At 53.3% G+C, this 27,980-nt stretch overlaps 2 protein-coding genes across 2 annotated transcripts; both read left to right on the top strand.

Moving 5' to 3' along the window:
* The first annotated feature begins 628 nt into the window (after nt 1-628).
* Nucleotides 629-11,982, top strand: zpr1 (ZPR1 zinc finger). Its single transcript, XM_042343959.1, has 14 exons — nt 629-821; nt 1,513-1,674; nt 2,094-2,184; nt 2,597-2,667; nt 3,095-3,181; nt 3,707-3,829; nt 4,371-4,427; nt 5,325-5,391; nt 6,235-6,305; nt 7,369-7,458; nt 7,555-7,665; nt 8,335-8,424; nt 9,062-9,127; nt 10,395-11,982. The coding sequence occupies exons 1-14, from the start codon at nt 708-710 to the stop codon at nt 10,521-10,523; spliced, it is 1,329 nt and encodes a 442-aa protein (XP_042199893.1). The 5' UTR covers nt 629-707; the 3' UTR covers nt 10,524-11,982.
* Nucleotides 11,983-13,652: 1,670 nt separating this feature from the next.
* bud13 (BUD13 homolog) lies at nt 13,653-24,360 on the top strand. The gene is made up of 11 exons (XM_042343847.1): nt 13,653-13,828; nt 15,362-15,458; nt 15,919-16,003; nt 17,859-17,895; nt 18,805-19,157; nt 19,332-19,546; nt 20,044-20,152; nt 21,382-21,520; nt 22,523-22,707; nt 23,391-23,472; nt 24,050-24,360. The coding sequence occupies exons 1-11, from the start codon at nt 13,725-13,727 to the stop codon at nt 24,141-24,143; spliced, it is 1,500 nt and encodes a 499-aa protein (XP_042199781.1). The 5' UTR covers nt 13,653-13,724; the 3' UTR covers nt 24,144-24,360.
* Nucleotides 24,361-27,980: the final 3,620 nt, after the last annotated feature.

The following is a 27,980-nucleotide window of genomic DNA, read 5'->3' as shown; positions in this document are numbered from 1 at the left end:
AACTCAGTGGTTAGAGCAACTACCTCTCAAGCAAGATGACCTGGGTTTGATTCCCAGGAAGGACGAAATGTTGGGCAAGTTTCCTTACTCCACACTCCGCTGTTTACCTTACAGTAAGTAGGAAGACGCTTGTTAGTCGATTGATGGATTGTTTTCCAGGGATAATAATCCCTTGAGAAAAAATGGATCCAAAACTGTTTGTAGGACACTGCTGAGCGCAATTGGCTGCCACGTTTCGCCCACAAAATATACAGTCACTACACTTTACAGTATATTCTGTAAAGTGCTTTGAGACGCCTGGAAGATATGATAAGGCGCTGTATCAAATACAAGGATTTATTGTAGGAGATCAGGCAGCATCCATGGAGAGAGGAAAATCAGTTAACATTTCAGGTCATTGACCTTTCGTCGGGTCATTGACCTGAAGCGGTAACTCACTGCCCTCTCCCCGGCGCCGCCTCTGAGCTGCTATGTGTTTGCAGCAGATTTCCGGTATCTGCAGTATTTTGCCTTTTGTTACAAAGGTTATTATTATTGCTATTGCCGTGTGTTGGGGCTGTCACGTGGCCACTGCCCCACGTGCCAACCCCAGTCCTCCCGGCGGGTCCTCCAGGCCGGAGGGGGCAGCAGAGTGCGGCGCCGGGAGCGGGCGGTGGCGGTGGCGGTGCGGTGACGGGCCTGAGCCGGGGCTGTGACAGGGAGACGCCATGGCCGTCGCTATCCAGGAGTCCGCGCCGCGGATGTTCCCGGAGCTGAGCGCCGAGGAGGAGGCGCCGGAGCTCACAGAGCTGGAGAGTCTGTGTATGAACTGCTACAGCAATGTGAGCCTGGGCCTGGGCCTGGGCCTGCCCCGGGGGGCATGTGCTGGGGGGGATGTAGTGGGGGGGGCATGTGATGGGGGGTATGTAGTGGGGGGGGAGCATGTGATGGGGGGTGGGGGGTATGTAGTGGGGGGGGAGCATGTGATGGGGGGGGGTGTAGGGGTGGGGGAGCATGTGCTGGGGGGTATGTAGTGGGGGAGAGCATGTGATGGGGGGGGGATGTAGTGGGGGGAGCATGTGATGGGGGTATGTAGTGGGGGGGAGCATGTGATGGGGGGGGGGGGTATGTAGTGGGGGGAGCATGTGATGGGGGGTATGTAGTGGGGGGGAGCATGTGATGGGGGGGTGGGGGGATGTAGGAGTGGGGGAGCATGTGATGGGGGGGTATGTAGTGGGGGAGAGCATGTGATGGGGGGGGGGATGTAGGGGTGGGGGAGCATGTGCTGGGGGAGTGGGCGGACACGTGCTGGGGGGGGAATGTGCCGGGTCGAGGGTGTGGAGTGGAATGTGCTGGGGAGCGAGTGTCGGGGCGAACGTGCGGTGGGGTGTGTGGTGCGGGTGCTGTGTCTGTGTGTGTTTGTGGAGGGGTGGTCTGTCCCTGTATCAACGGGTGTGTCTGTGCTCTCTGTGTGGGGGTGGGGGGCTGACACTCTGCTCTAACCCTCTCCCCGGTGGGTCCCGTTTGCCTCAGGGGGTGACGCGATTACTGCTGACCAAGATCCCGTTCTTCAAAGAGATTATCGTGAGCTCCTTCATGTGTGATCACTGCGGCTGGAGTAACAGTGAGGTCCAGTCAGCTGGGAGGATCCAGGAGCAGGGAGTGAGATACACACTCCGCGTCTCCTCCATGCAGGTAAGTCTCTGCGCTCTGGGCCGCACTCCTGACTCATATTCTCTTGTGTTTAGAAGGTCGAGGCTGATCTGTTTGACCTGTTTAAAATAATAAAAGGATTTGATAGGGTAGACACAGAGAAACCATGTCCTTTGGTGGATGGGTGAATCCAGAACAAGGGGCATTGTCTTAAAATTAGAGCCAGGCCATTTACGAGTGAAATCAGGGGCAGTTTTTCACAAAGTGGAGTGGAAATCTGGAACTCTCATCCCCAAAAGGCTGTGGATTATGGCTGGATCCATTCACATTTTCAAGACTGAGGTGGTTAAATGTTTGTTGAATGGCTGTATCAGGGATCCTCCCAGCTTTGTGTGTACCAGTGTGAACTGCCTGGGTCTGTGTGTCCGTGTTTGTGAATGGGACCATGTGTGTGTTTACAGGATATGAACCGCGAGGTGGTGAAAGCCGACTCGGCAACAACCCGAATCCCGGAGCTGGACTTTGAGATTCCGGCTTTCACACAGAAAGGGGGTGAGTGTCGCAGAATAACAGCAGCTTTTATACAGTGAACCCGGGGGCTGCAGCGCATCAACAACTTGCATTTCCCAGCACCGCTCACGCAGGGCATTGTCCCAGAGAGCTTGACAGTGGCGGAGCACAACTCCAAGCCGGGGGAGGGAGGAGGTGACCGTAGGCATGGTCGAAGAAGATGTGATAATAATAATCTTTGCATTTGATATGGCACCTTATCACATCTTCGAGACGTCTCAAAGCGCTTAAAAGTGTCTTCCGGCGGACCTGAAGATGGGGAAAGAAGGGGCAAGGCGGAGTGATAGAAGGAAAGTGTTCTATAGTTTCAGGGCGTGTCTACTGAGGCTGCTGGGGGCTGAGGGCTGTATACTATGGACTGAATCTCCACCCTGACCTGTCCCTCTCCCTGCAGCTCTCTCCACGCTGGAGGGTCTGATTGACCGAACGATCACTGGTTTGGAGCAGGAGCAGCCCGTACGCAAGGTAGGGGTCTGTGTTAGAGACGTCATGGTGAGCACGGGCTGTTACCAGTACTCGGTGCCCTCTATCCCCCCCCACGCACCCCAGGCTCAGGCACTGTGCTGGGCTGGGCATAGAGCCCTGCCTATCCATGACGTTGGCGTGTTAACATTCGTGTCTGGAGTTTGTGTGTAACAGCTTGTGGATCAGACACTAATAAACTGCAGCTGCTGAAGGCTGAACACGGGCTGTTACTCACAGCCAAAGCTGTGAGTGCTGACACTGGATGAATCTCTGCGTCAAACACTCAGCCACAACAATGTTTCCCCTAGATGAACATCTCAAAAATCGTAGTTCTGGTATGTTGTTGGTGGTGGGGGCAGTGTGGGGGGGTGCGTTGAGCCTCTAATGAAGGATTTTTTTATTCCTCTTTGTCGTCCCCTCCACCCAGGCAACCGACCCGACGTTAGCAGCCAAAATCGATGAATTCATTGAGAAAATGAAGAAGCTGAAGGATGTGGAGACGCCATTCACATTGGTGGGTGCCTGCCCCCCACCCCCCTCACCGCCTCAGTGAGGTTGTGCCTCGCTTCAGTCCTGAACCAGCCCCCCCATTCCCCCCCTCCCCATCTTAGGCCAGCCACTCACAGACCTGCTTCAAAGTGTTTCTTGCCTATTTCAAGATCCTCTTCAAATCCCTTCACACCCTGGAACCTCGCTAGCTCTTCCACCTTCTTGCTCCTCAACCCACTATGCCCGTCTCTGATTGACTGGCTCCAACCTCCTGTTTGTCCCCTGCTCCGTGCCTTCAGCCACTACGCCGAAACTCAAACTCTCCCTCAATCCCTCTGCTTTGCCCCATCCCTCCTCACTTTCAAATCCCTCCTAAAGACATTTTTGATTGTGTTTATGGTCAACTCCCCCTTCCCCCCGGCTCAGTGTCATGCTCTGCCACCGTTAAGCACTCCGGGACCTTACCTTGCGTGAGGGTGGGGCTGTGTAAATGCAAGTTGTTGTTGTTTGTGTTTACTGTGGGTAATGCAGCCTCTCTGTCACAGCACAGATCATTGATGATCCCTCAGGGAACAGCTTTGTGGAGAATCCCAACGCTCCACAGAAGGATGAGGCGCTGACTGTGACTCAGTACAGACGGGACGCCCAGCAGGACAGCGCGTTGGGCCTGAAGGTGGGCAGCGATAATCATCATAATCATTTGGTACAGCGCCTTATCATGAGTTTGAGACGTCTCAAAGCGCTTCACAGAATATACTGTAAAGTGAATTGACTGTATATTTTGTTGACAAAATGCATCAGTCAGTGTCCCACAAACAGTTGTGGATCATGGATTGAGTGACCAAATTATTATCAAGCGCTCTGGGATGCCGTCCAGTGTGAATGGCGCAATATAAATGCAAATTGTTATTACTTTTAAGGGATTATTACCCCGGAAAGCGATCCACCAATTGACTAACAAGCAGGTTCCTACTTACTGCTAGGCAAACAGAGGTGTGCGGAGTAGAGAAACTTACCTAAGGTTTTGCCCTGCCTGGGAATCAAACGCAGGTCCTCTCGCTTGCGAGGCAAGTGCTCTTACCACTGAGCTGCAGGACTCCCAGGCGAGGCCGGAACCCAGAGGAAAGGGCAGAATACACACACACAGCTGTTTACAGGAGACAGACCCTGTGTGCGAGGAGGTGCAAACACTGATATTTGTTGTGTGTTCGCAGGCGGAGGAAGAGGAAGAGGAGAAGCCAGGAAACACTCTGGAGGAAATGAGGAAAGAGGTAAGTGTCTGTCTGGCCATCCATCACTGACTGTAAGGGCCTGACAGTAACACTCAGCCTGATTACTGATGGCATTCTCATCTCTTATGGGGGGTACAGTAAGACGGAGCCATGGGGGGCATTTTATTCGCTCGCGTTTAATGAACTGAGTACGGGATGTCTCTCTGAGATCTCCCTCCCTCTCACCCACTCTCTCTCCCTCCCTCTCTCCCCACTCCCTCCCCCCACACTCCCTCACTCGCACTCTCTCTCCCCTCACTCACTCTCTCTCCCACCCCCCTGCCCCCTCCCTGCCTCTCTCTCTGTCCCCGCCCCCTCTCCTCTTTGCCCCCCTCTCTTCCGCCCCTCCCTCCCTCTCTTCCCCCCCCTCCCTCTCTCCCCCCTCCCTCTCTCTCTGTCCCCACACTCCCTCCCTCCCTCTCTGTCCCCCCTCCCCCTTCAATCTCTTCCTCCCTCTCTCTCTCCCTCCCTCCCCCTCTGCCCCCCCCCACTCCCTCCCTCCCTCTCTCCGTGCTCACTCCCTCTCTGTTTCCCCCCCCCCTCTCTCGCTCTCCCTCCCTCCCCTCCCTCCCCCTCTGGCCCCCCCTCACTCCTTTCCTCTCTCTCTGTCCCCTCCTTCTGTCTCCCCCCTCCCTTCTTCCCTCTCTGTCTCTCCCCCCCCTCCCTCTCTGTCTCCCCCCTCTTTCCCTCCCACACCAACCTTCTCTCTCCTTCACGCCCTTCCTCCCACCCCCCCCTCACTCTCTCACACCTTCCCTTTCACATCCTCTCTCTCCCCCTCCCTTCCCTCCCTCCCTGTTTCTCTCCCTCTCACACCCTCCCTCACACACACCCTCCCCCTCCCTCCCGCCCTGTCTCTCCCCCTCCCTCCTCTCCCTCTCTCCTTCCCTCTCTCAGGTGCTGCAGTTCGCTACTAACTGCCCGGAGTGTAACGCTCCCGCTGAGACCAACATGAAGTTGCTGAGTATCCTTTTGATGGCAGGAAATGTTTGAGATTACTGTGGAAACGACGAGGGAGACCAGGACACGGGTGGCACACGTGTGGGCGCTGTCACTGCTGGGAACCCTCGGCCCAGACCTGATCGGTTACTGTCGCTCCCCGGCTTCTCCTCTTGCCTTGTGCCCGATTCCTGCCTCTGCCACCCCCAGCCCCACCCCCTCTGCCACTCCCAGCCCCACCCCCTCTGCCACCCCCAGCCCCACCCCCTCTGCCACCCCCAGCCCCACCCCCTCTGCCACCCCCAGCCCCACCCCCTCTGCCACCCCCAGCCCCACCCCCTCTGCCACCCCCACCCCCTCTGCCACCCCCAGCCCCACCCCCTCTGCCACCCCCAGCCCCACCCCCAGCCCCACCCCCTCTGCCAGCCCCACCCCCAGCCCCACCCCTCTGCCACTCCCACCCCCTCTGCCACCCCCAGCCCCACCCCTCTGCCACCCCCAGCCCCACCCCCTCTGCCACCCCCAGCCCCACCCCTCTGCCACTCCCACCCCTCTGCCACCCCCAGCCCCTCTGCCACCCCCAGCCCCACCCCCTCTGCCACCCCCAGCCCCACCCCCTCTGCCACCCCCAGCCCCACCCCTCTGTCACCCCCACCCCCTCTGTCACCCCACCCCCTCTGTCACCCCCACCCCCTCTGTCACCCCCAGCCCCGCTGTCACCCCCAGCCCCGCTGTCACCCCCAGCCCCGCTGTCACCCCCAGCCCCGCTGTCACCCCCAGCCCCGCTGTCACCCCCAGCCCCGCTGTCACCCTCAGCCCCACGGTTCCTGCTGTGTTTTTCTTGTTTTCTTTGACTGATGTTATCCAGAAATTCCACACTTCAGGGAGGTCATTATCATGGCTACTGTCTGTGAGACCTGCGGGCACCGCACTAATGAGGTAACAGCTTTGTGTGGAGGGGCACTGGGTGTGGGTGGGGCTGCGTGTGGGTGGGGCTGCGTGTGGGTGGGGCTGCGTGTGGGTGGGGCTGCGTGTGGGTGGGGCTGCGTGTGTGAGTGGGTCGGGCTGCGTGTGTGAGTGGGTCGGGCTGCGTGTGTGAGTGGGTCGGGCTGCGTGTGTGTGGGTGGGTGGGGCTGCGTGTGTGTGGGTGGGTGGGGCTGCGCGTGTGTGGGTGGGTGGGCTGCGCGTGTGGGTGGTGGGGCTGCGCGTGTGGGTGGGTGGGGCTGCGCGTGTGGGTGGGGCTGCGCGTGTGGGTGGGTGGGGCTGCGCGTGTGGGTGGGTGGGGCTGCGCGTGTGGGTGGGTGGGGCTGCGCGTGTGGGTGGGTGGGGCTGCGCGTGTGGGTGGGTGGGGCTGCGCGTGTGTGTGGGTGGGGCTGCGCGTGTGTGTGGGTGGGGCTGCGCGTGTGTGTGGGTGGGGCTGCGCGTGGGTGGGGCTGGGCGTGGGTGGGGCTGGGCGTGTGGGTGGGTGGGGCTGGGCGTGTGGGTGGTGGGCTGGGCGTGTGGGTGGGTGGGGCTGCGCGTGTGGGTGGGTGGGGCTGCGCGTGTGGGTGGGTGGGGCTGCGCGTGTGGTGGGTGGGGCTGCGCGTGTGGGTGGGTGGGGCTGCGCGTGTGGGTGGGTGGGGCTGCGCGTGTGGGTGGGTGGGCTGCGCGTGTGGGTGGGTGGGGCTGCGCGTGTGGGTGGGTGGGGCTGCGCGTGTGGGTGGGTGGGCTGCGCGTGTGGTGGGTGGGGCTGCGCGTGTGGGTGGGTGGGGCTGCGCGTGTGGGTGGGTGGGGCTGCGCGTGTGGGTGGGTGGGGCTGCGCGTGTGGGTGGGTGGGGCTGCGCGTGTGGGTGGGTGGGCCTGCGTGTGGGTGTTTGTGTGTGTGGGGGAGTGCTGTGTATGGGGTGGGAGGGCTGTGTCGGCGGGTGGGGGGGGGGGGGCTGTGTATGGGGTGGGGGTGGTTCTGTGTATGTGGGTGTGTGTGGAGCCGGAGCCCCTCTCTCACCACAGTTTGATGTTTCAGGTGAAGTCGGGAGGAGGCACTGAGCCTCTGGGAACCAGAATCACCCTCCGCATCACCGACCCCAGCGACATGACCAGGGACCTGCTGAAGGTAGGCCTGACTCGGGCCAGCCCAGGCTCGGGCCCCACTGACCCCACTCTGTGTCTCCTTGTCTGAAATCTCTCTCTGTCTTTCTCTCTGTCCTAGTCTGAAACCTGCTCCATTGCGATTCCTGAGCTGGAGTTTGAGTTGGGCCAAGCACTCCTCGGAGGCAAGTTCACCACTCTGGAAGGGCTGCTGCAGGACATAAAAGAGCTGGTGAGACTTCTCCAGGGGCAGGGCTCAAGCTGCTGGCGAGGGAGGGGACAGGAGTGGGTGCTTTCCTATCTCTCTCCCCCCCACCCCCCAAATTAGTGGAGTGAACCCTGTCCCCTGTCAACCTGTGTCCTTCCCTAGTGTTCGTTAGTGACTCTTGAGTGTGCAGCTGGCACTTCTGTTGCTATGGTTTTACCACATGATTGTCTTTACACTAACACTCGCTCGCTCACATATATACATAAATCATTTCCCACCACACGCGCACCGACCAAAACACACACAGTCTGTGTGGACATACACACTGCACTGATTGCATGTCTCTATAACGAGCCTGTACCCGCGGCGCCGGCCTGTACCCGCGGCGCCAGCCTGTACTCGTGGCGCCGGCCTGTACCCGCGGCGCCGGCCTGTACCCGCGGCGCCGGCCTGTACCCGCGGCGCCGGCCTGTACTCGCGGCGCCGGCCTGTACCCGCGGCGCCGGCCTGTACCCGCGGCGCCGGCCTGTACCCGCGGCGCCGGCCTGTACCCGCGACAGGCGGTTGTATGATGAGCTGTTGCCCATTTTGAGGGAGCAGCACTCGGCTGCCCTGTGTTCCCTGTGTGGCTGTGGGTTCCTGCCAATCGCAGTGAGTGAGAGACTGATGCCGTTCTCTCCTTGTTGTCCTCAGATCGTGGAGAAGAATCCATTCATCGTGGGTGACAGCATCACCTCCGATAGGTCCGAGAAGCTGCAGGAATTTGGGGACAAGCTGAGCGAGGTAAGGAGCTGCGGGTAAAAGTGACAGGATCGACATTCCCAACTCTCACATTAAACTGATATCAGATTCCTGACCAACTCCAGCCTGTGACTGATAATCAGTGATGTCCTGAACACGGGTCAGACAAACCCACGTGTAGCATCAACCACTGATTCCCAATCTGTGCAGACTAATAATAATAACAATCTTTCATTTGATAGAGTGCCTTTTCACGTTGTATACTCTAAAGTGATTTATAAAGTACATTTTGTGGGCGAAATGCGGCAGCGATTCTGTCACTTTTACCGGCAGCCCACAGCAGAGTCCCACAAACCAATTTTTTTTGGAGGGATTACTATACCCGGAAAAACGATCCTCCAATCGACTAATGATCGGACTCCTACTTGCTGCTGGTAAACAGAGGTGTGGAGTAAGGAAACTGCCCAAAGTTTCGCCCTACTGGGAATCAAACACGGGTTTCTTGCTTGCGAGGCAAGTGCTTTAATCACTGAGTTACAGGACTACACTAACCACTGACTCTCCCTCTGAGGAGCTTTTTGAGGGAAACTTTTCACTTTGTAAAGTCACCACTTTTCACGTGTTTATTTTTGGAGGAGGAGGATAACATTTTAAATTTTTGTTCCTTTTCCTGAAACAGATCATTTCAGCTAAAAGAGAAGCTCACGTGGTCCTGGATGACCCAGCGGGGAACAGCTACCTTCAGGTCAGTGCTGATATACGCAGGTTGTCTGCAGGTCGCTTCAGAGCATCTTAACGAGACAAGGAGAGGACCCTGCATGGTGTCAGGACGCACAGCTGCTCTGCGTGAGCAGAACATTTGACTTGCTGCCAGCGGGGAAACTTGAACACACACATTTGCCTTCTAACGCACTTTCAGCCATTATGCCCCGACACTCTGGGACACTCTCCCTCTCTCCCTCCGCCTTGCCCCCTCCTTCCTCATCTTCACGTCGTCCCTTTTCGACCGTGCCTATGGTTACCTCCCCCTCTCCCTGGCTCGGGGGTCGTGCTCCGCCACTGTCAAGTGCTCTGTCTCGCTACCACTCGCTCTCATTGTGGAGTCCTGTAGCTCAGTTGGAGCACTCGCTTTGCAAGTGAGAGACCTGAGTTCAATTCCAGGCAGAGGGCGAAACCTTGGGCAAGTTTCCTTACTCCACACAGAGCCTAATAATAATCCCTCCAAAACAAAACAATAATAAATTGGTCATTTTCAGTCTACGACTGTTTGTGGGACATTGCTGTGCGCAATTGGCTGCCACGTTCACCCACAAATATACAGTCAATTCACTTTACAGTGTGTTCTGTGAAGAGCTTTGGGACGTCCTCCCAACGTGGAAAGCGCTATATCAAATGCAAGGATTATTATTATTATTATTATTATGTGTAAATGCAAGTTGTCCATTTACAAACCCACCGGTGTGGACTTGAATCTCAGTGAGGAAAGGAAAGATGGAAAGAACTTGCGTTTTTATAGCACCTTTTCACGTTATCCCCTCAAAAAAGCTTTACAGTAATTATCATGGAGTGCAGTGACTACTGTTTCACAACAGCAAGTCCCACAGCCAGTTAAGACCTGGGTTCAGTTCCTGGCAGGGCAAAACAATGGGCAAGTTCCCTTACTCCACTCACCTCTGTTTACCAGCAGTAAGTAGGAACCTGGTATGTAGGCGGATTGCTTTTCGTGAGATAATAATCTCTTCAAAAAAAAATAATAATTTGCTCACTCAATTCACGACTGTTTGTGGGACGCTGCTCCGCCATTGGCTGCCGCGGTTCGCCCACAAAATATAAAGTCATTTTACTTTACAGTTTATTCTGTGAAGCGCTTTGAGGCATCTTAAAGGCGTGATTAGGCGCTATATCAAATGTAAGGATTATTATAGGCCTATCAGACGATTAATAAAAAGACGCAGCTGAGTGATTGCCTTTTGATACAAGCTAACTGCCTCTGGCTGTTTCCCTCTCTGTAGAATCTGTACGCCCCAGACCCCGACCCCGAGCTGAAGATTGAGAAATACGAGCGCAGCTTTGAACAGAACGATGATCTGGGACTGAATGACATGAAGACAGAAGATTACGCCGAGCCAGCGGAACACTGATGTACATGATGGGGTGATTGTGTGAAACAGTTCATTGAGTCCTGATCACACCAGCAAGATGATCCTCACTAAACTGTAAGGTATTGAGGCCTGAGTGGAGGGTTGCCTTTTCATGATACAACTTGAGGTGCAAAACAAAGGACAGGATTTAAGACCTGAAATTCCACCTGGTCTGAGCCCATTACACCATTTTGTCATCAATTGAATATTGTGCAGTAATGTGGAAAATTCCCAAACGCAGTCCTAATTTGAAAGCCCAGTTCCTAAAAACAATGGGCTTTCAGATTGAGTTTTCTACAATGTAACACAAACGTCAGGCTGGGCGAGGACTGTCAGTGTGGCTGCCTCTGCCTCTCATGGCTGTTTTACCCCAAGTGTAAACTCACTGTCTCCATCTGCACTGGACACAGGGTCTTGGCACATCAGTATCAGTGTCCCTCCTCCCAGGCTCCTGTCTATCAGTACAGGCTCAGGTTAAAAGAATTGTAATTTTCACACATTTAACTTCCTCAACAAGTTGGGAAATCTTATAGCCTTGAAAAGCAGTGTTTTGTGGTCTAATCAATGCAGATCAACATGTCCTCATACCTGCTGTACTGTTGCTGCTTCGCCCAGGCTACAGGGTGTGTGTGTGTGGTGTGTGCCAGCATTATCCTGACCCACGTGGGATCAGAGCAACAGGTTAGATCTTATTGGAGATTGTAGTTCATTCACGTGGCCACACAGCTTGACGTGACTCTGCTGCCTGAGAAGCTGCTGTTTAGATGGTGGTTGACTGTTAGATTCAAGACCTTAAGTGATGCTTAACATTTGCAATGGCCACAACACAGCGAATGAGCAAGTATTTATTCATCATATTAGGGGCGAAGGCGGAAGCTCCGGATGTGGGACTGAAGCAGGATGTGCAGAGGGCACCAGCCTTCAACAAAGTGCTTCAACTCCCAGCTTTCTGACTCTTGCTGTGATGCAGCAGTTGCTAACACTAATCGAGTATCCAGTTGCACAGTCGGACCTCGTTCTACTGCGCTGCACTATGGGCCTGTATATTGTCCTTTGTTTTGCACCTCATATTGTATCGTGAAAAGGCAACCCTCCAATCAGGCCTCAACACCCCTGGGGCTGACTGCCTGGCTCACAGCGTACAGCCCCAGCAATCCACCTGCACAACTCAACCACGTCAACGTGGCTGACATTATCCGTAACTATAGCGCAGCGGGTTATAACATGGGGTGTCATCAAAGGGACCCAAACCACTGTGACCCTGACTGCTTCCCTGACCAGAGCATTTCAATTCTGACCGCAATCAAGAGGCTGCTTTGTGACCTTGTTTTCGGGGCTATTTTGGATTGGGAGGGCAGTTCCAGATTTCCAAGTGTATGAGTTTGGTGCAGTGGACCTTTCATTTTGGTGTTACTAACCATTCTTTTGTGTTTAATAAACATGGTTTATTGCATGGAAACGCTTCGTGACTCAGTCTTTGTCCCTTCCTGCTTGCCTTGCTCACTTACTACGTTAGACTTTGTCTTCACTTTAGATTATACACTGAGGATTTCGGGAAACTCATCTTCAGGGGAATTCCAGTTTGCACGGTTATATCATAGTAATTTATATCCAGGAATGTCAGTACATGTTGATTGCATTTAATATTGAAACTACTGTATAAGTGACCTTCAGGCCCTAAAGGTTATAGCATTGGAAATTGCTAACCACACAGCTTGTTTTTAAAGCAGACCCGTTAAAATGACACGCATTCTGAGAAGCTATGTCACATTTTGGTTTAGAAATGAAATGTTGATGTAGCTGTGGAAAATATTAAAAATCGCCGAACGCTGCGTGTGTGAAACAGAAACCCAGAAATTTTCAATAACTACTTGACTTTATTATAATGCCCTTCATCCTGGGTTAGCGTCTCTGAGGGCTGAGAAGGGGCAGTAAAGGAAATTGGAATGTGGGTAAATACCCCTCTTAGAATTACAGAATTATACAACACAGAAGGAGGCCATTCGGCCCATTGTGTCTGTGTCGATGAAGCCAAATCTGCCGATGGACCGTTAGTTTGGATTTGGTCCAGGCACGTTCGGCAGCTCGCACTTGTGCCTTGAGGGAACGAAGGTGGCTAGTGTACCAGGGGGATTTATGGAAGTATGAGGCAGTTCAGGAGGTGAGGGGGGCAAGGGAGCCCAGAATAGAGGAGAGGGGGTTGTGGAGAAAGGAGAGTGAGGAGGGTAGATCGGTCAATGAGGGCCAGAGGTGTAGGAGTTCAGATGACTCCAGGACAGTGGAGGAAGAAGGAGGAAATTTTTTNCCATGGACGGTATGTGATGGTGGAGGGTTGGGAAAGGGGAAGGGGTACTGAGGTGTTGAGGGAGATGAAGTGCTGGTCCAAGCTGGCTTTATTGACGATGATGATGTCCGAGATGGTGAGGCCCCGGGTGATCACCAGGTCAAGGGGGTGGCCACGGTCGTAGGTGGGGGAGTGGATGAGGAGGGAGGAGAAGTCAGCAGAGGTTGAGCAGGAGGGGGTGAAGTGGAGGTTAAAAGGCGCTGTATCAAATGCAAGGATTATTATGAATGATTCTTTCAACCAGGCAACACGACATAATGATAAACTTAATGCTAAACAATGGGAACAGGCTGCAGGTTTCATGCTATTTGTGGAGTCCTGTAGCTCAGTGGTCAGGAATCGAACCCATGTCTCTCACTCAGATCCCAACAACTCGCTGTGTGAAAACATTTCTCCTCAACTCCCCTGTTTCTTTTAACAACTATTTTAAATCGGTGTCCTCAGGTTACCGACCCACCCGCCAGTGGGAATAGTTTCTCCTTGTTCACTCTATCGAATCCCCTCATCATTTTGAAAACTTCTATTAAGTGTCCTCTTAACTTTCTCTGCTCTGAGGAGAATAATAATCTCAGCTTCTCTTGCCTCTCCTGATAACTCTTATGTGCTGAGGGGTACAGGTTTGACCTGTAACACAGGCTGTGAGCTTGATAAGTGATAAATAGCAATTGATATACCACCTAGTTGATAGCACGTTTCCTTTACCAAGATGGCGGCAGAGTGGCTGATTGCTGACGTAGATGTCTCCTTTCCCAAGATGGCGGCAGGGGCTGACAGCTGGCGTCACAAGACCTTTACCAAGATGGCGGTGCCGGTCACGTGCCAGGTTGCTATGGGGGCGGGTTATTGGCGGGCTGGCAATGGCGGCTGTCAGTAAGGAGGAATACCTGAAGCGCTACCTGTGCGATGGAGAGGCCCCCGCCGGGAAAAAGAAGAAGAAAGTGAAGGTGATGAAAACCGGAGGGTGAGTGCGAGCCTCACAGCAGCCTCAGGCCTCAAGCCTCGGCCTCGAGTTCTCACTCAGGCCGGGGTGGAGGGGACTGACGGCTGTGGGCCTCTCCCCGCGCACAGCGCCTGCTGTGATTCTCCCACTGACCCTCTCCCCCTGACCCTGTCACCCTGATCCCCTCCCACTGACCCTCTCCCCCTGACCCTCTCCCACTGACCCTCTCCCACTGACCCTCTCCCCCTGACCCTCTCCCCCTGACCTCTCCCACTGACCCTCTCCCACTGACCCTCTCCCCCTGACCCTCTCCCACTGACCCTCTCCCCCTGACCCTGTCACCCTGCCCCCTTGGCCCCTGACCTTCTCCCCCTGACCCTCTCCCACTGACCCTCTCCCACTGACCCTCTCCCCCTGACCCTCTCCCCCTGATCCTCTCCCACTGACCCTCTCCCACTGACCCTCTCCCCCTGACCCTCCCCCTGACCCTCTCCCCCTGACCCTCTCCCCCTGATCCTCTCCCACTGACCCTCTCCCACTGACCCTCTCCCCCTGACCCTCTCCCACTGACCCTCCCCCTGACCCTCTCCCCCTGACCCTGTCACCCTGCCCCCTTGGCCCCTGACCCTCTCCCTGCAGCACCACACCCCATGGCCTAATCATAGACTCATAGTATCATACAGCAGAGAAAGAGGCCATTCGGCCCATTGTGTCTGCACCGGCTCCTAAAAGAGCTTCCAACTCAATCCCACTGGCGGCTTTCTCTCCACAGCCCTGCAATCCTGTCCTCGCCAAATACCATCCACTTCTCTCTTAAAAGTTGTTATTGAATCGGCTTCCACTACCCTTCCAGATCCCAACACCTCGCTGGGGTGAAAATGTTATCCTCACCTCCCCTCTGTTTCTTTTAACAGTTATCTTAAATCGGTGTCCTCGGGTTACTGACCCACATGACAATTATGTAATTATGTAAAAACTAATGTAACCCTTTTGGCCTGTAACTGTTTTGCTCACAAAACACACAGTCACTACACTTTACAGTATATCCTGTGAAGCGCTTTGAGACGTCTCGATGATGTGATAAGACGCTGTATCAAATGCAAAGATTATTACTAGCAGTTATGGTCACAGAGTGAATCCCTCCCCACAAGCTCAGGCGCAGTCATGATGCCTCTGTGTCTCAGAATTCTTTGCGAGGAGTCGCTGTCGGGTGTAGTGGCTGTTTGAGGTGTGGTGGCCATCTTACCCACACGGTTTTGTCGGCAAGGAAACCGGGAGAGAAACTCGCAGGGTCTTTAATGTCCACCTGAATAGGCACAGGCAAGACCTTGGGTTAACGTCTCATCCAAAGTTCCCCCAGCACTGCACCTGGATTGTGAGCTCAAAAGTTCCCGACGTGGGGCTCGAACCGACAACTTCCAGCCCACAGAGACGAGGATGTGATCAACTGAGCCACAGGCTGCCTCCCTTCAAATGAAATTGTGGCCATTGTGAACATGCTGGGCTGGGGTTGGTGATGGGCTGGTTGAAGAGCTCTCTGCTCTGTTACTATAGGATGCGGATTGTGGACGATGATGTGACCTGGAAGAACCTGATGCAGGTGAAGAATGAGGAGGAGAGAGAGTGTGAGGAAGAGGATGAAGCCCCCCTGGTAGGTTCATGTACAATGACACGCCTCATAACTTGTTTGTGTGTCCGTGTCACTTATCAGGAATTGGCCAGTGTTTATTGAATTGAATCTAGCGTAGAAAGGGAAGCAATGTTCTCTGCATTACTTACACTGGTACTGTTGCGCCATAGGGACAGTGTGACAGAATGGTAGGCGCCTGATCAGCCATTGAAACCAGTTCCATCAGTTTGTTCGTTCTTTGGCAACACTCAGCAGGTCAGGCAGCATCTATGGACAGAGGAAAGTGAATTAACGTATCAGGTTGATAACCTTTCACATTTGAGTTCTGATAAAAGGTCATTGATCTGAAACGTTAACTCACTTTCCTCTCTGCATAGATGCTGCCTGACCTGCTCCATGTTCCCAGCGACTTGCTTTTATTTAAGATTTCCTTTTGTTCGTTCTCTGCGTTGCATGTATAATTTGTTGTTGTTGCTTTCAGGTGGTGGAGTTCATTGATGAAAGGCCCGAGATTGTTCGACGAATGGAAGAGTTTCGATCGAGCAGTAAATGGAAGATTCTAGCAGGTCTGTGATGAACTTGTTGCAGACAGATACCCAAATCCTATCTGAATCTGCAGGGTTTTTTCCGAGTCTGTGACAGGATGTTAGTAGCTGGAGGCTGAGCTGAGGAGAGAGCAGAGAGTGCTTGGGCCCTCAGTGCGGCCACCCAATGGGGTAAATTCTAACTGAACCAAGTGGTAGAATTTTTTTGTCTCGAGTAAAATCTTTGAATCCCAGAAGTTTGTGATTTGTGATCTTTCTTTTTGTTTGAACTTGACATATTAGGGAACAGAATCATTGCTGGATCGATAATCTTTAGAAGTAATTCAATGCAGTTTAGTGCTTGTGTCCAGCCCTCCTCAGTGTGTCATTCTCATTAACTGCTCTAAGCCAATTCTGCCCACAACAACAACAACAAGATTTCATTTATAGAGCGCCTTTCACGTCGGGAGGACGTCCCAAGGCGCTGTACAGTTGGGTCGGGACCCGAGCATTGGGGAGAAATGGTCAGGGGGAGGGGAGGGAAGGGAGGGAGCGAGGAGGGGGGAAATGGTCAGGGTGAGGGGAGGGAAGGGAGGGAGGGAGGAGGGGGTAGAGAGTCGAGAGCGGAGCTGAAGGCTGAAGGTCGAAGAGAAAGGTCTTGAGACCGGCCTTGATGGAGGAAAGGGAGGAAGCGGCGAAGGCACTGGGGATGGAGTTCCAGAGCCTCGGGGCTGAGAGGCTGAAGGCCACCGATGGTAGGGCGGTTGGGGCGGGGGATGTGGAGCAGACCGGAGCCAGAGGAAGGAGGGTACGGGCAGGTAGGTAGGGGATAGTAGGTGGAGAGGTAGGAGGAGCGAGGCCGTGAATGGCTTTGTAGGTGAGGATGAGGATCTTGAAATCGATCCTCTGGGGATGGGGAGCAGTGGAGGCGAGCGAGGGGGGGAGTGAGGGCGAGGGTGGGAGTGATGTGGTCCCGAAGCCTGGTGTGGGACAGTACACGAGCTGCAGATACCTGCTTATATCAGGCAGAATTAACGAGAGTTTTCCGACATCCCGGTCCGACTTCCCCATATCCGAGCGATGCCTGCTGGGGAGTTCCAGTAAGCTTCCGTTAGAGTGCTGGGCGGGGGGGGGGCGGGGGAGCACAGCTGCCCGGGCGCGCTGGGAGCATGCGCAGCGAAAGGGTTAAAGGGACCCTGAGGCAGAAATTACTTAATTTCTATTTTTTTAAAATTTAAATAAATGTAACGGTGTTTAAAAGACTCAGCATCAGGAATCAGTGAGGGTGAGGGTGAGGGTGAGGGCGAGGGTGGGAGTGATGTGGTCGCGGTGTCTGGTGCGGGACAGTACACGAGCTGCAGAGTTCTGAATGACCTGCAGTGTGGAGGGAGGGCGGGAAGGCCGACGAGGAGAGAGGTCCCATAGTCCAGCCTTGAGGTGATAAAGGTGTGGACCAGAGTTTCAGCCGCGTGAAGGGTGAGGTAGTGCCGTAGTCTGGCGACATTCTGGAGGTGATGGAAGGCGGTGCCAGTTGTTAACTCTAAATCTGAAAGTTGTTTATGAGATCAATGTTCCTGGGCTAGTATTTACCAGTAAGATAAATTAGGGTCATCCTCCTCCAGCCTTCAGGGAGATATTGAACCATTCCACACTCCAATAACGGGGATGTTTAAAAGGCAGATCGATATTTGGCAACTAATATGGATAAAAGCCAGGGACATATGATAAATATATCTGCTACCATTTAATAAATTGGCAGAACAGACTGGATGGATTGAAAGTCTTCCTATTACTGTCGCGTGCTCTGAGCCCTGTTGTTTTTCAGAGACAGGGAGCCCCCCCGCCCCACCTCCCTTCTGTGGGCAGACGTGTAACCTTTGCTTGTTTCCTATTGTAGATGAGAACGAATCTGAGCCACCCCTGCACACAGGCAGGTAAGTGTCTGTCAATTGCTGATGTCCAGTATGTATGTAAAGATTCTGCTGTGTTGTCTTCACATTCACACCCCTCCCCATGCTCAGCCGCTCTGTGTAGGACCTTCCCCTGACACTTGGTGACACTCACTACACGGGGTACTGTGGGCCCCAAATGTGCTGGCCTCCACGTTGCTGACCAGTGACCTCACTCCGAGCTGTGTCGTTATGCTGCCTAACTCGCTTTCTTTTTTTCAACCATGGAGTTCCACAGGGAAATAGTCTATTAGTCTTCCTTCCTTCCACATTTTCAAATCCTGCCTAAAGACCCTCCTTTTTGTCGTGCTTACAGTCACCTCCCATTCCCCCCCCACCTGCCCCCGGCTCAGTGTCAGTGAAAGCAAAATACTTCAGTAGCTGGAAATCTGAAATAAAAACAAGTCTCTGGGAACACTCAGCAGGTCAGGCAGCATCTATGGAGAGAGCAAAGTGAGTTAATTTTTCAGGTTGATGACTCTGTCATGAACTGCTGAGTGTTTCTTGCGATAAAGTGAAATGTTCTGTGGGGCCATATCAACCTGTCCGCTCCCTCTGCTCAGCAGGTTCCATCCTGCTCCATGTCTCCCGCTCGGTCTGCTCCACCATTAACGGTCAGGCCTTCAGCCACTCTGCCCCCACCCTTTGGAATTTCATTCCACAATCCTTTCGCCTCGCTCCTTCCCTGCCTCGCCTCCTTCAAGGCCCGCCTCGAGATCCTCCTCTTCAATCATGCCTTTGGCTCCCTCCCTGCCCTCCACCCCTCCTGATCCCAGCCCCCAGCTCGGGTCCAAATCCCTGGGTCTTGGGATGTCCTTCCGACGTGAAAGGCACTTTACAAATGTCATTTGTTGTTGTTGGTTCTAACTGCTATAAATGCTTGACTGTCCGCAGCGCTTTACCTGATGCTGGTGAATCTGCACGGATAGCAAAGGGAGATAATCCTCCACTTGATCGGAAAACAAGTGACTTTTCACCTCCCAGGAGGGGACGGCACGATTCTCCGGAACTTTCGCCTGAAAAACGAGCCGGAGAGAGGTCACAGCACAGCGGGTCTGCAGACCCATCCCCATCCAGGACTCGGCAGAATTGTGACGACTTTTCAGTCGTTTCCAAAAAATCCCACTTCTCTTCAGACTCGCTCTCTGGATTGGGCTCTGATTCCGATCTGTCGCCTCCTCGGAAAGGACGTAATCCTTCTCCAGACTCCAATTCAGCTGCCGCGAGGAAGCGGAGCAGTGTGAAAGGTACGTTTGTGCTCGCAAGGCAAGGTCCCCTCTGACTGCGTTAAATGTTGCAGTGAATTAATGATTAGTACAGTTCAGTCCTGTAAATTAAATGCTTTGTATGGACAGTGTTTTTTTCTACCCTAAATTTCCATCGATAGGAGTTTAAAATTTGCTTTCCGTATTCCCGAGCAGCAGGCGAGAGGGAGGGAAGATCAGCAGCCGCCCCGCGTTGCCGACACGACTCCGACTCCGACCTCTCCCCACCACGGAAGGGCTCAGGATATTCCTCTGACTCCGACCTTTCCCCCCCCCGGAGGAGGAATGCCGAACCTGACCTTTCACCCCCGCGGCGTGGACACATCACTGATCGAAGAGGAAACAGCCGAGCCACGAGTCCTGGTGGAAAGGTACAGACGGCGATCAACAACAACAACTACTTGCATCTATACAGTCCTCTCACGAGGGGAAAGCGCGTCAACGGGTCAGTGACACATCAGCTGCTTGTCACTGGGCGCACGGTACAAGGCTTCAGGGAGATCATGTCAGAGCCTCCAGCTCCCTGCAGCTGCCGATTGGGACAGAGGTCGATAGGGTTTTGTGCGGGTACATGGCCGGTTGATTTTCGCGTGAGGGGAGAGGGTTGTGGATCAGCTGCAGTAAAGCCCTGGTTGGAGTTTTTCCCCACACGTACACACACACTGCACCCGCACTACACAGGCACGCTCCAAATGCACCACGCACACTCCACACGCACACTACACACACACCACACATGCACATGCACACACTCACTTCAAATGCACAAACACACTCACTATACATGCACACACAACATACCCACATACACACACACTCACTGTACACAGCGTTGTGGAGAAAGCCCTGACTTGCTGTTGGTTCACAGGAGAGCCGTTCGCCTGCGAGCAGGAAGGTTGGTCTGTTGTCAGCCGATGTCCTGAGACAAGAGAGGGAGGAGCAGAGATTGCGGGACACGGCGGGGGAGCACCTGGCAGGTATAGCTGCTCAGTCAGGCTCTAACTGTTCTGTATGATTGTCCTCTGCGCTGGGCTGTTTGTCTGTGTGTCTCCAATACTGGACTTGTCTGGATCAGCTGCTTCCGCTCTGCTCCAGAGGCAACAACAACAACAACAAGATTCCATTTATAGAGCGCCTTTCACGTCAGGAGGATGTTCCAAGGCGCTGTACAGTTGGGTCAGGACCCGAGCATTGGGGGGAAATGGTCAGGGTGACGGGAGGGAAGGGAGGGAGCGAGGAGGGGGAAATGGTCAGGGTGAGGGGAGGGAAGGGAGGGAGCGAGGAGGGGGAAATGGTCAGGGTGAGGGGAGGGAAGGGAGGGAGCGAGGAGGGGGTAGAGAGTCGAGAGGGGAGCTGAAGGCTGAAGGTCAAAGAGAAAGGTCTTGAGACCGGCCTTGATGGAGGAAAGGGAGGAAGCGGCGAAGGCACTGGGGATGGAGTTCCAGAGCCTCGGGGCTGAGAGGCTGAAGGCCACCGATGGTCGGGCGGTTGGGGCGGGGGATGTGGAGCAGACCGGAGCCAGAGGAATGGAGGGTACGGGCAGGTAAGTAGGGGGATAGTAGGTTGGAGAGGTAGGAGGGAGCGAGGCCGTGAATGGCCTTGTAGGTGAGGATGAGGATCTTGAAATCGATCCTCTGGGGGATGGGGAGCAGTGGAGGCGAGCGAGGGCGAGGGTGAGGGCGAGGGTGGGAGTGATGTGGTCCCGAAGCCTGGTGTGGGACAGTACACGAGCTGCAGATACCTGCTTATATCAGGCAGAATTAACGAGAGTTTTCCGACATCCCAGTCCGACTTCCCTTCCATATCCGAGCGATGCCTGGTTGGGAGTTCCAGTAAGCTTCCGTTAGAGTGCTGGGCGGGGGGGGGGGGCCGGAGCACAGCTGCCCGGGCGGCGCTGGGAGCATGCGCAGCGAAAGGGTTAAAGGGACCCTGAGGCAGAAATTACTTAATTTCTATTTTTTTAAATTTAAATAAATGTAACGGTGTTTAAAAGACTCAGCATCAGGAATCAGTATCCGCCGCCGCCCCAGAAACAGGTTTTACCGTCAAACTCCCCAAAAGCCACAGAAACTATCATCTGGGAAACTTCACAAATGTTTTCTCATCCCCCTCTCTCCCCCTCTCTATCCCCCCCCCTCTCTACCCCCTCTGCCTCCCTCTCATCCTCCCTTCTTCCCCCCCCACCCCTTCTCCCCGAACACAACAGATGAATCGAAAAACGCCACAACTGTTTTCCGAGATAAATCCGGGAAGAAGAGAGATCTGCGCCAGGAGAGGATTGAACACCGGAAGAAACAGAATGAGATGGCGGCGACAGCTGAAAAATATGCTCAGTGGGGGAAAGGGTGAGACATCTCCCCATAAGAATTAGGAGTCGGCCATTCAGCCCCTCGAGCCTGTGCCCCGCCATTCGATAAGATCATGGCTGATCTTCAGACTAAACTCTAATTACCTGCCCTATCTCCATACCCCTAATCCCTCTATTTTTAAAAAATCTCTCAGTCTCAGCCTTGAAGATGTTCGAGGACTGACATCTACAGCCCTTCTGGGGGAGTGAATTCCATAAAGTCACTGCCCTCTGAGCGAAGAAATGTTTCCTCAACTCTGTTCTAAAAGACTGACCCTTAATTTTCAGACTGTGACCCCTGGTTAGAGATTCTCCCACCGGGGAAACAGTCCCTCAGTGACCACTTTATCAGCTCTTTAAGAATCTTAAAGATTTCAATAAGTTCTCCCCTAATTCTTCTGTACTCTAGAGAATACAGCCCTAGTTTATTCAGCCTATCCTCATAGGTCAGTCCCCTCATCCCAGGAACTAACCGAGTGAATCTACGCTGCACCCCCTCTGGGGCAAGTATGTCCTTTTTTAAATAAGGACCAATCAACAAACCTTCTGCTTAACTGTCATTGTTAGTTAATGGGTCACACTATATACTGCAAGAGAGAGGACCTGGGTTTGATTCCCGGCAGGAATATTATTATTCTATATATATATAATATATTCTGTTGGGTTAATAATTTGGGAGTAATAATCCCTTCAAAAAGCATAATAATTGGTTACTCAAACGACGACTTGTTTGTGGGACACTGCTGTGCGCAATTGGCTACTACATTTCTCCCACAAAATATACAGTTGATTCACTTTACAGTATATCCTGTGAAACGCTTTGAGACATCTCAATATTATTAATATTTTTCTTCCTCTCTTCCACTGTCTATTTACCTGTTTTTCTCTTTCTGCCACCTTTTCTCTCCCTATTTATGCCTCTCTCCCTCTTTCTCTCTCTCTGCCTCTCTCTGCTTCTCTCTCTTCCTCTTTCTCTCTCCCCCTCTCTGACGCTCGCCAGCCTGGCTCAGGGAGAGCAGCAGAAGAGAAACACTGAGGCTGCGCTGCATGAGATGCAGAAACCGCTGACACGCCACGCGGATGACGAGGACCTGGAGCGGATGCTGAGGGAACGAGAGCGAGATGGAGACCCCATGGCGGGGCTGCTCAGGAGGAAAAAGGAGAAAGAGGCCAAGAACAGGAACGGTGAGTTCAGTGTACACGTGCGGACAGAACTCAGGTCAGACAACAACACAACACATACAGCATCTGCCTTTCACATCTGGAGGACGTCCCAAAGCACTGAATAGTCAGGGTTTGGATCCGAGACGTGGGTTGGGTTCAGGAGTGGTGGAGGGTAGGGTTAGGAGGGTAACCGAAAGCGCAGCCCAAGTGAAGGGTCTTGAAGGAGGCAAGGGAGAGGAGCAAGGAGAACGGTCTGTGGGATGGAGTTCCAGAGGGTGGGGGCAAATAGACTGAAGGCCTGACCGCCAATGGTAGGGTCGCCAGAGCTTGCTAGCGGAGCGAGCGGACAGGTTGATATGGCAGCTGATCTGAGCCGATATTCACATGAGACGTTAAACCAAGCTAAAGATCCCATAGCGCTGTTTGAAAAGAGGGAGTTTCTCTCTCTGCCAACAATCCCTCAGATAAAAAATTGGTCACTCGCTCCACGACTGTTTGTGGGACATTACTACGTGCAAACTGGCTGTCACGTTTCACCCACAAAATACAGTCAAAACACTTTACAATAAATCCTGTGAAGTGTTTTGAGACGTATCGACAACGTGATAAGACACTATATCAAATGCAAGGATTATTATTATTACTAACTGCCTCTGACTGATCAAACGAGATGTTTGGGTAAAGGTCTCGGTTTCCCTTTGCAGAGAAACCACGCTACAGCGGGCCTATGCCGCCTCCAAACCGCTTTAACATATACCCAGGATACCGCTGGGACGGCGTGGACAGGTAACATAACGTTTAATCTTTATTTTAAATGTCTTTCAATCTGAGCTTTAGATCGTCCACTGATTTCTGAGCCCGTGTCTGACTTTCCCTCTGAAAGGCTGATGAGATCTCGTTGGAGCCACAGCTTCAATGTGCTCAGGGTCCACTTAACCTTGTTTCCGTGCACTCAATACTGGTACAGCTGTCTGATGTGTGTGTGTGCGTGTGCGCGCATAGGTTTGTGGATTCAAGTTACACAGCAGGGACTTTGGAGCTCACAGTCTAGGCTGGCACTTCAGTGTTGTTTTGTGTGTGTGTGGGGTGTGTGTCTGCAGGTGTGTATGGGTGTGGGGTGGGTATTGCATTGTTAGAGCTGCTGTCCTTTGCATGAGATGTCAAACCCAGGTTCAGTCTGTGCCTATTCTGGTGGATGTTAAAACAATCCACTGGATAAATTACTCATTCACTTCATGGCCATTTGTGTGACTTCAGCTGTGTGCAAATTGGCCGTCACGTTTAGAAATACAGTAATCCCTGTGACAGCAGTTCCCTGGGAAGCGCTTTCGATGTTATAAAATAACATGTGAAAAACTTTCAGGTCGAATGGCTTTGAGCAGAAGCGCTATGCACGTCTGGCAGACCAGAAGGCGGTGCAGGACATGGCGTACAAGTGGAGCGTGGAGGACATGTGAAGTGTACAGCCCTGTCCTTCACTGAGCGCACACTGGATGCTGGTCTGGACACCTGGTGGACCTTGTGCTGAGTGTCGACAAAACTCTCCGGTATTGTTCTTCCTGTGGCAGAAGCTGTGCGGAGCGCTGTGGCCGCTGGGCGTAACCAGGAGCAGACGAGGAACGTGAGCCCACAGTCTCTCGTCTTTTCATATTAAAGTGGATGGATTCCTGTGAATATTTTGCTTTGTAAATTCTGAGAAGTTTGTATGGTTTCTATGCTTTTTTTTAAGCAACGTCTCCATGTGGTCAGCAGTGATACATGAGGTGCTTCTGTGTGTGGTGTGAAGGAGGAGGTGACTGACATGCTGTGAGTGTCTGCACTGCTGACCAGCAGGAGGTGCTGTGGAGTCGCTTCCGGGTCTCTCACGTCAACCTTTCGACAATTGGATTCGGGATTGGGAGTGTTCTTTCCACTTGCAGTTGGGATTTCCTTGCTCGGGGAAAAGAAGACGGAGCGTACTGTTCAGGTGTGCGGGACGGCACTCAACCTGTAGGGGAGGAAGGGTTTCTTTACTGCCAGCGATCCTCTATCTTTATCAGCCATTCTCCTCACGGCTGTGTGCGTTTGTGGGACTTGCCGTGCATAAAATGGCCACCGGATTGGCCAACAAAGAACACGTGACGATAATTGCTATGAAGTGGCTCGAGACATTCCGCATTTTGATAAATCACCATCAAAATGCGAGTTTTCTTATCCCAGCACACTGTGTCAGGCAGTCTCCGGCAGATTGTGTTTCTTTCTGAGACGGTGGTTGAGCTGGGTGGGTGGGTGGGTGGGCGGGGTGGGTGGGCACGGGTTTGTTAGTTGCTTCACAGTGTTCTGTGTGGGTCGATGCTGATCGGGTTTATTTTTTACATCATACAATCTTCGTACAAGACAGTAAAATGGTATTTTTAAGTAAAATATCCTCCTGGTTTACATGGTGTTATTGCAATCATGCTACAGATTCAACCACAACTGAAGGTAACCCCCTCCATCCTGTAATGCCTCCAGCTTGATATGTGCACACATCGGGAGGTGAATTATAACTCTAGCTTAACCTGGTTCTGTTGTGTTTCGTTACACGTGGTTTTGCAGCTTTCTTTTGAGGTGGGGGTGAATGGGGTTGATGTTGATGGTTGGGCTCACTGTATCTGTATGGTGGAGTCTCGTAGCTCAGTCGCCAGAGCACTCAACAACAACAACAACAAGATTGCACTTATAGAGCGCCTTTCACATCGGGAGGACGTCCCAAGGCGCTGCACAGTTGGGTCAGGACCCGAGCATTGGGGGGATATGGTCAGGGTGAGGGGAGGGACCGAGGAGGGGGTAGAGAGTCGAGAGGGGAGCTGAAGGCTGAAGGTTGAAGAGAAAGGTCTTGAGACCGGCTTTGAAGGAGGAAAGGGAGGAAGCGGCGAAGGCACTGGGGATGGAGTTCCAGAGCCTCGGGGCTGAGAGGCTGAAGGCCACCGATGGTGGGGCAGTTGGGGCGGGGGATGTGGAGCAGACCGGAGCCAGAGGAACGGAGGGTAAGGGCAGGGGATAGTAGGTCGGAGAGATAGGAGGGAGCGAGGCCGTGAATGGCCTTGTAGGTGAGGATGAGGATCTTGAAATCGATCCTCTGGGGGATGGGGAGCCAGTGGAGGCGAGCGAGGGCGAGGGTGAGGGTGAGGGCGAGGGTGAGGGCGAGGGTGGGAGTGATGTGGTCTCGGTGTCTGGTGCGGGACAGTACACGAGCTGCAGAGTTCTGAATGACCTGCAGTGTGGAGGAAGGGCCGGGAAGGCCGACGAGGAGAGAGTTCCCATAGTCCAGCCTTGAGGTGATAAAGGCGTGGACCAGGGTTTCAGCCGCGTGAGGGGTGAGGTAGTGCCGTAGTCTGACCATGTTCCAGAGGTGGTGGAAGGCAATGTGGCACAAGTGAGAGGACCTGGGTATGATTCCCGGCAGAATGAAACGTTGGCCGAGTTTCCTTACTCCACATGCCTGTTTACCCAGCAGTAAGTAGGAATCCGGTTGTTAGACGATTGATGGATCGCTTTTCCGGGGGTAATAATCCCTTGGAATTTTTTTAAAAATTTGGTCACTCAATCCATGGCTGTTTGTGGGACGCTGCTGTGCGTAATCAGCCGCCGCGTTTCATCCACAAAATGTACAGTCAATTCACTTTACCGTATATTCTGTAAAGCGCTTTGAGACGTCTCGAAGACATGATAAGGCGTTGTATCAAATGCGAGGATTATTATTCTATCTTAACGTGGCTCTGTTGTGTTTCATTACTTGTGGTTTGGAGCTTTCTGTTTCGGGGAGAGAGAGGATGTCAGAGTGACTGAGTGGGGTTGGGCTCAGTGTGTCACTAAGGTGAGGGAGGGGTTGGGTCACTGTGTGGTGATGGTGGAGGGGGTTTGAGGTGGCTTTGCCGGATGCTCTTGAGACGCTGCTGCCGGAGGTAGAGCTGGAGTCTGCACAGGGGCAGAGGGACAGCCCTGGAGAGAGAGAGGGAGACCTTTAACCTTTCAGAGTTTCACAAGAGAAGAACGACAGGCAGCCTGTCTCAGACCCCCCCACCCCACCCCTTCCCACTGGGACAGTGGTCCCCACGCTGAGCCACACTGACCTGTAGGCCTGACTGGTGACTGTGGTGAAGTCCTGCTGCCCCGGAGGCTCCTCCACTCGGGGCACCGGTTTGTAGCTCGGAACCAGCTCCGCTCTTTTCGGCACAAAAGCATCTCCGGTGGTGGTCTGGCTCTGCACTTTGCCCTGTCACACACACTAGCATTGTTATAGCCCGCGCACACACGCGCTCACAACACAGACTGCACCACACACACTGCACACACAGCGCACACACACAGTGCACACACATACTGCACACATACACTTCACACATACACACGCTGCACACCCACACTGCGAGCACACACTGCATACACACCCAACTGCACATAACAACAAGTTTCATTTACACGGCGCCTTTCACTTCGGGAGGATGTTCCAAAATGCTGGACAGTCAGGGATTTGGACCCAAGCTAATGATTCAGGAGGGTATGAGGGCAGAGCGGGTAGTAATAATAATAATAATAATCCTGGCATTTGATATAGTGCTTTTCACGTCGGGAGGAAGCGCTTCACAGAATAGACTGTAAGTGAATTGACTATGTTTGTGGGTGAACGCGGCAGCCAATTGCGCACAGCAATGTCCCACAAACAGTCGTGGATTGAAAATGACCAATTTATTATTGTTTTGTTTTGGAGGGATTATTATTAGGCTCTGTGTGGAGTAAGGAAACTTGCCCAATGTTTCGCCCTCTGCCTGGAATTGAACTCAGGTCTCTCGCTTGCAAAGCGAGTGCTCTAACCACTGAGCACAGGACTCCACAAGTAGGGTAGTAGGGTGATCGAAGGTTCAGTCAAAGAGGAGGGTTTTGAAGAAGGTGAGGGAGTGGGCGAGGCGAAGGAACTGTAGGATGGAGATCCAGAGGTAGAGAGCCTGAAGGCCCGCCTGCCAAGGCGGTGACGTGAAGCAGGCCAGAGTCCGCTGAGCAGAGGGAGTGGACAGGTTGAAAGGGGGTTAGGAGGTCGCAGAGGTAGGGGGGTGCGAGACCATGGAGAGCTTTGAAGGTGAGGACCAGGATCTTGAATTGTAACCTCTGAGTGATAGGAAGCCAGTAGAGCCGGGTGAGGATGGGGGTGACACACCCAGCCACACTGTACACCCAGGGTGACCCAGCTTGGGATCCTGCTCACACTTTCAGATAATAATAACACTAATAATCTTTGCATTTAATATAACGTCTTATCACATCTCAAAGTGCTT

The sequence above is a fragment of the Callorhinchus milii genome, unplaced genomic scaffold (genome assembly GCF_018977255.1).
Source record: "Callorhinchus milii isolate IMCB2004 unplaced genomic scaffold, IMCB_Cmil_1.0 Scaffold25, whole genome shotgun sequence".
Lineage (NCBI taxonomy): Eukaryota > Metazoa > Chordata > Chondrichthyes > Chimaeriformes > Callorhinchidae > Callorhinchus > Callorhinchus milii.
The sequence above is the reverse complement of the archived record's forward strand: the minus strand, read 5'-3'. Positions and strand labels throughout refer to the sequence as shown.

What these genes read in the sequence shown, in the direction of transcription:
- bud13 (XM_042343847.1), top strand. Translation starts at nt 13,725, where the DNA reads ATGGCGGCTGTCAGTAAGGAGGAATACCTGAAGCGCTACCTGTGCGAT. An exon ending in CCACCCCTGCACACAGGCAG is followed by an intron (nt 17,896 to 18,804) that starts GTAAGTGTCTGT and finishes GACTGTCCGCAG; the next exon opens with CGCTTTACCTGATGCTGGTG. An exon ending in CCACGAGTCCTGGTGGAAAG is followed by an intron (nt 19,547 to 20,043) that starts GTACAGACGGCG and finishes GTTGGTTCACAG; the next exon opens with GAGAGCCGTTCGCCTGCGAG.
- zpr1 (XM_042343959.1), top strand. Translation starts at nt 708, where the DNA reads ATGGCCGTCGCTATCCAGGAGTCCGCGCCGCGGATGTTCCCGGAGCTG. An exon ending in GGCTTTCACACAGAAAGGGG is followed by an intron (nt 2,185 to 2,596) that starts GTGAGTGTCGCA and finishes CTCTCCCTGCAG; the next exon opens with CTCTCTCCACGCTGGAGGGT. An exon ending in TTGGGGACAAGCTGAGCGAG is followed by an intron (nt 8,425 to 9,061) that starts GTAAGGAGCTGC and finishes TTCCTGAAACAG; the next exon opens with ATCATTTCAGCTAAAAGAGA.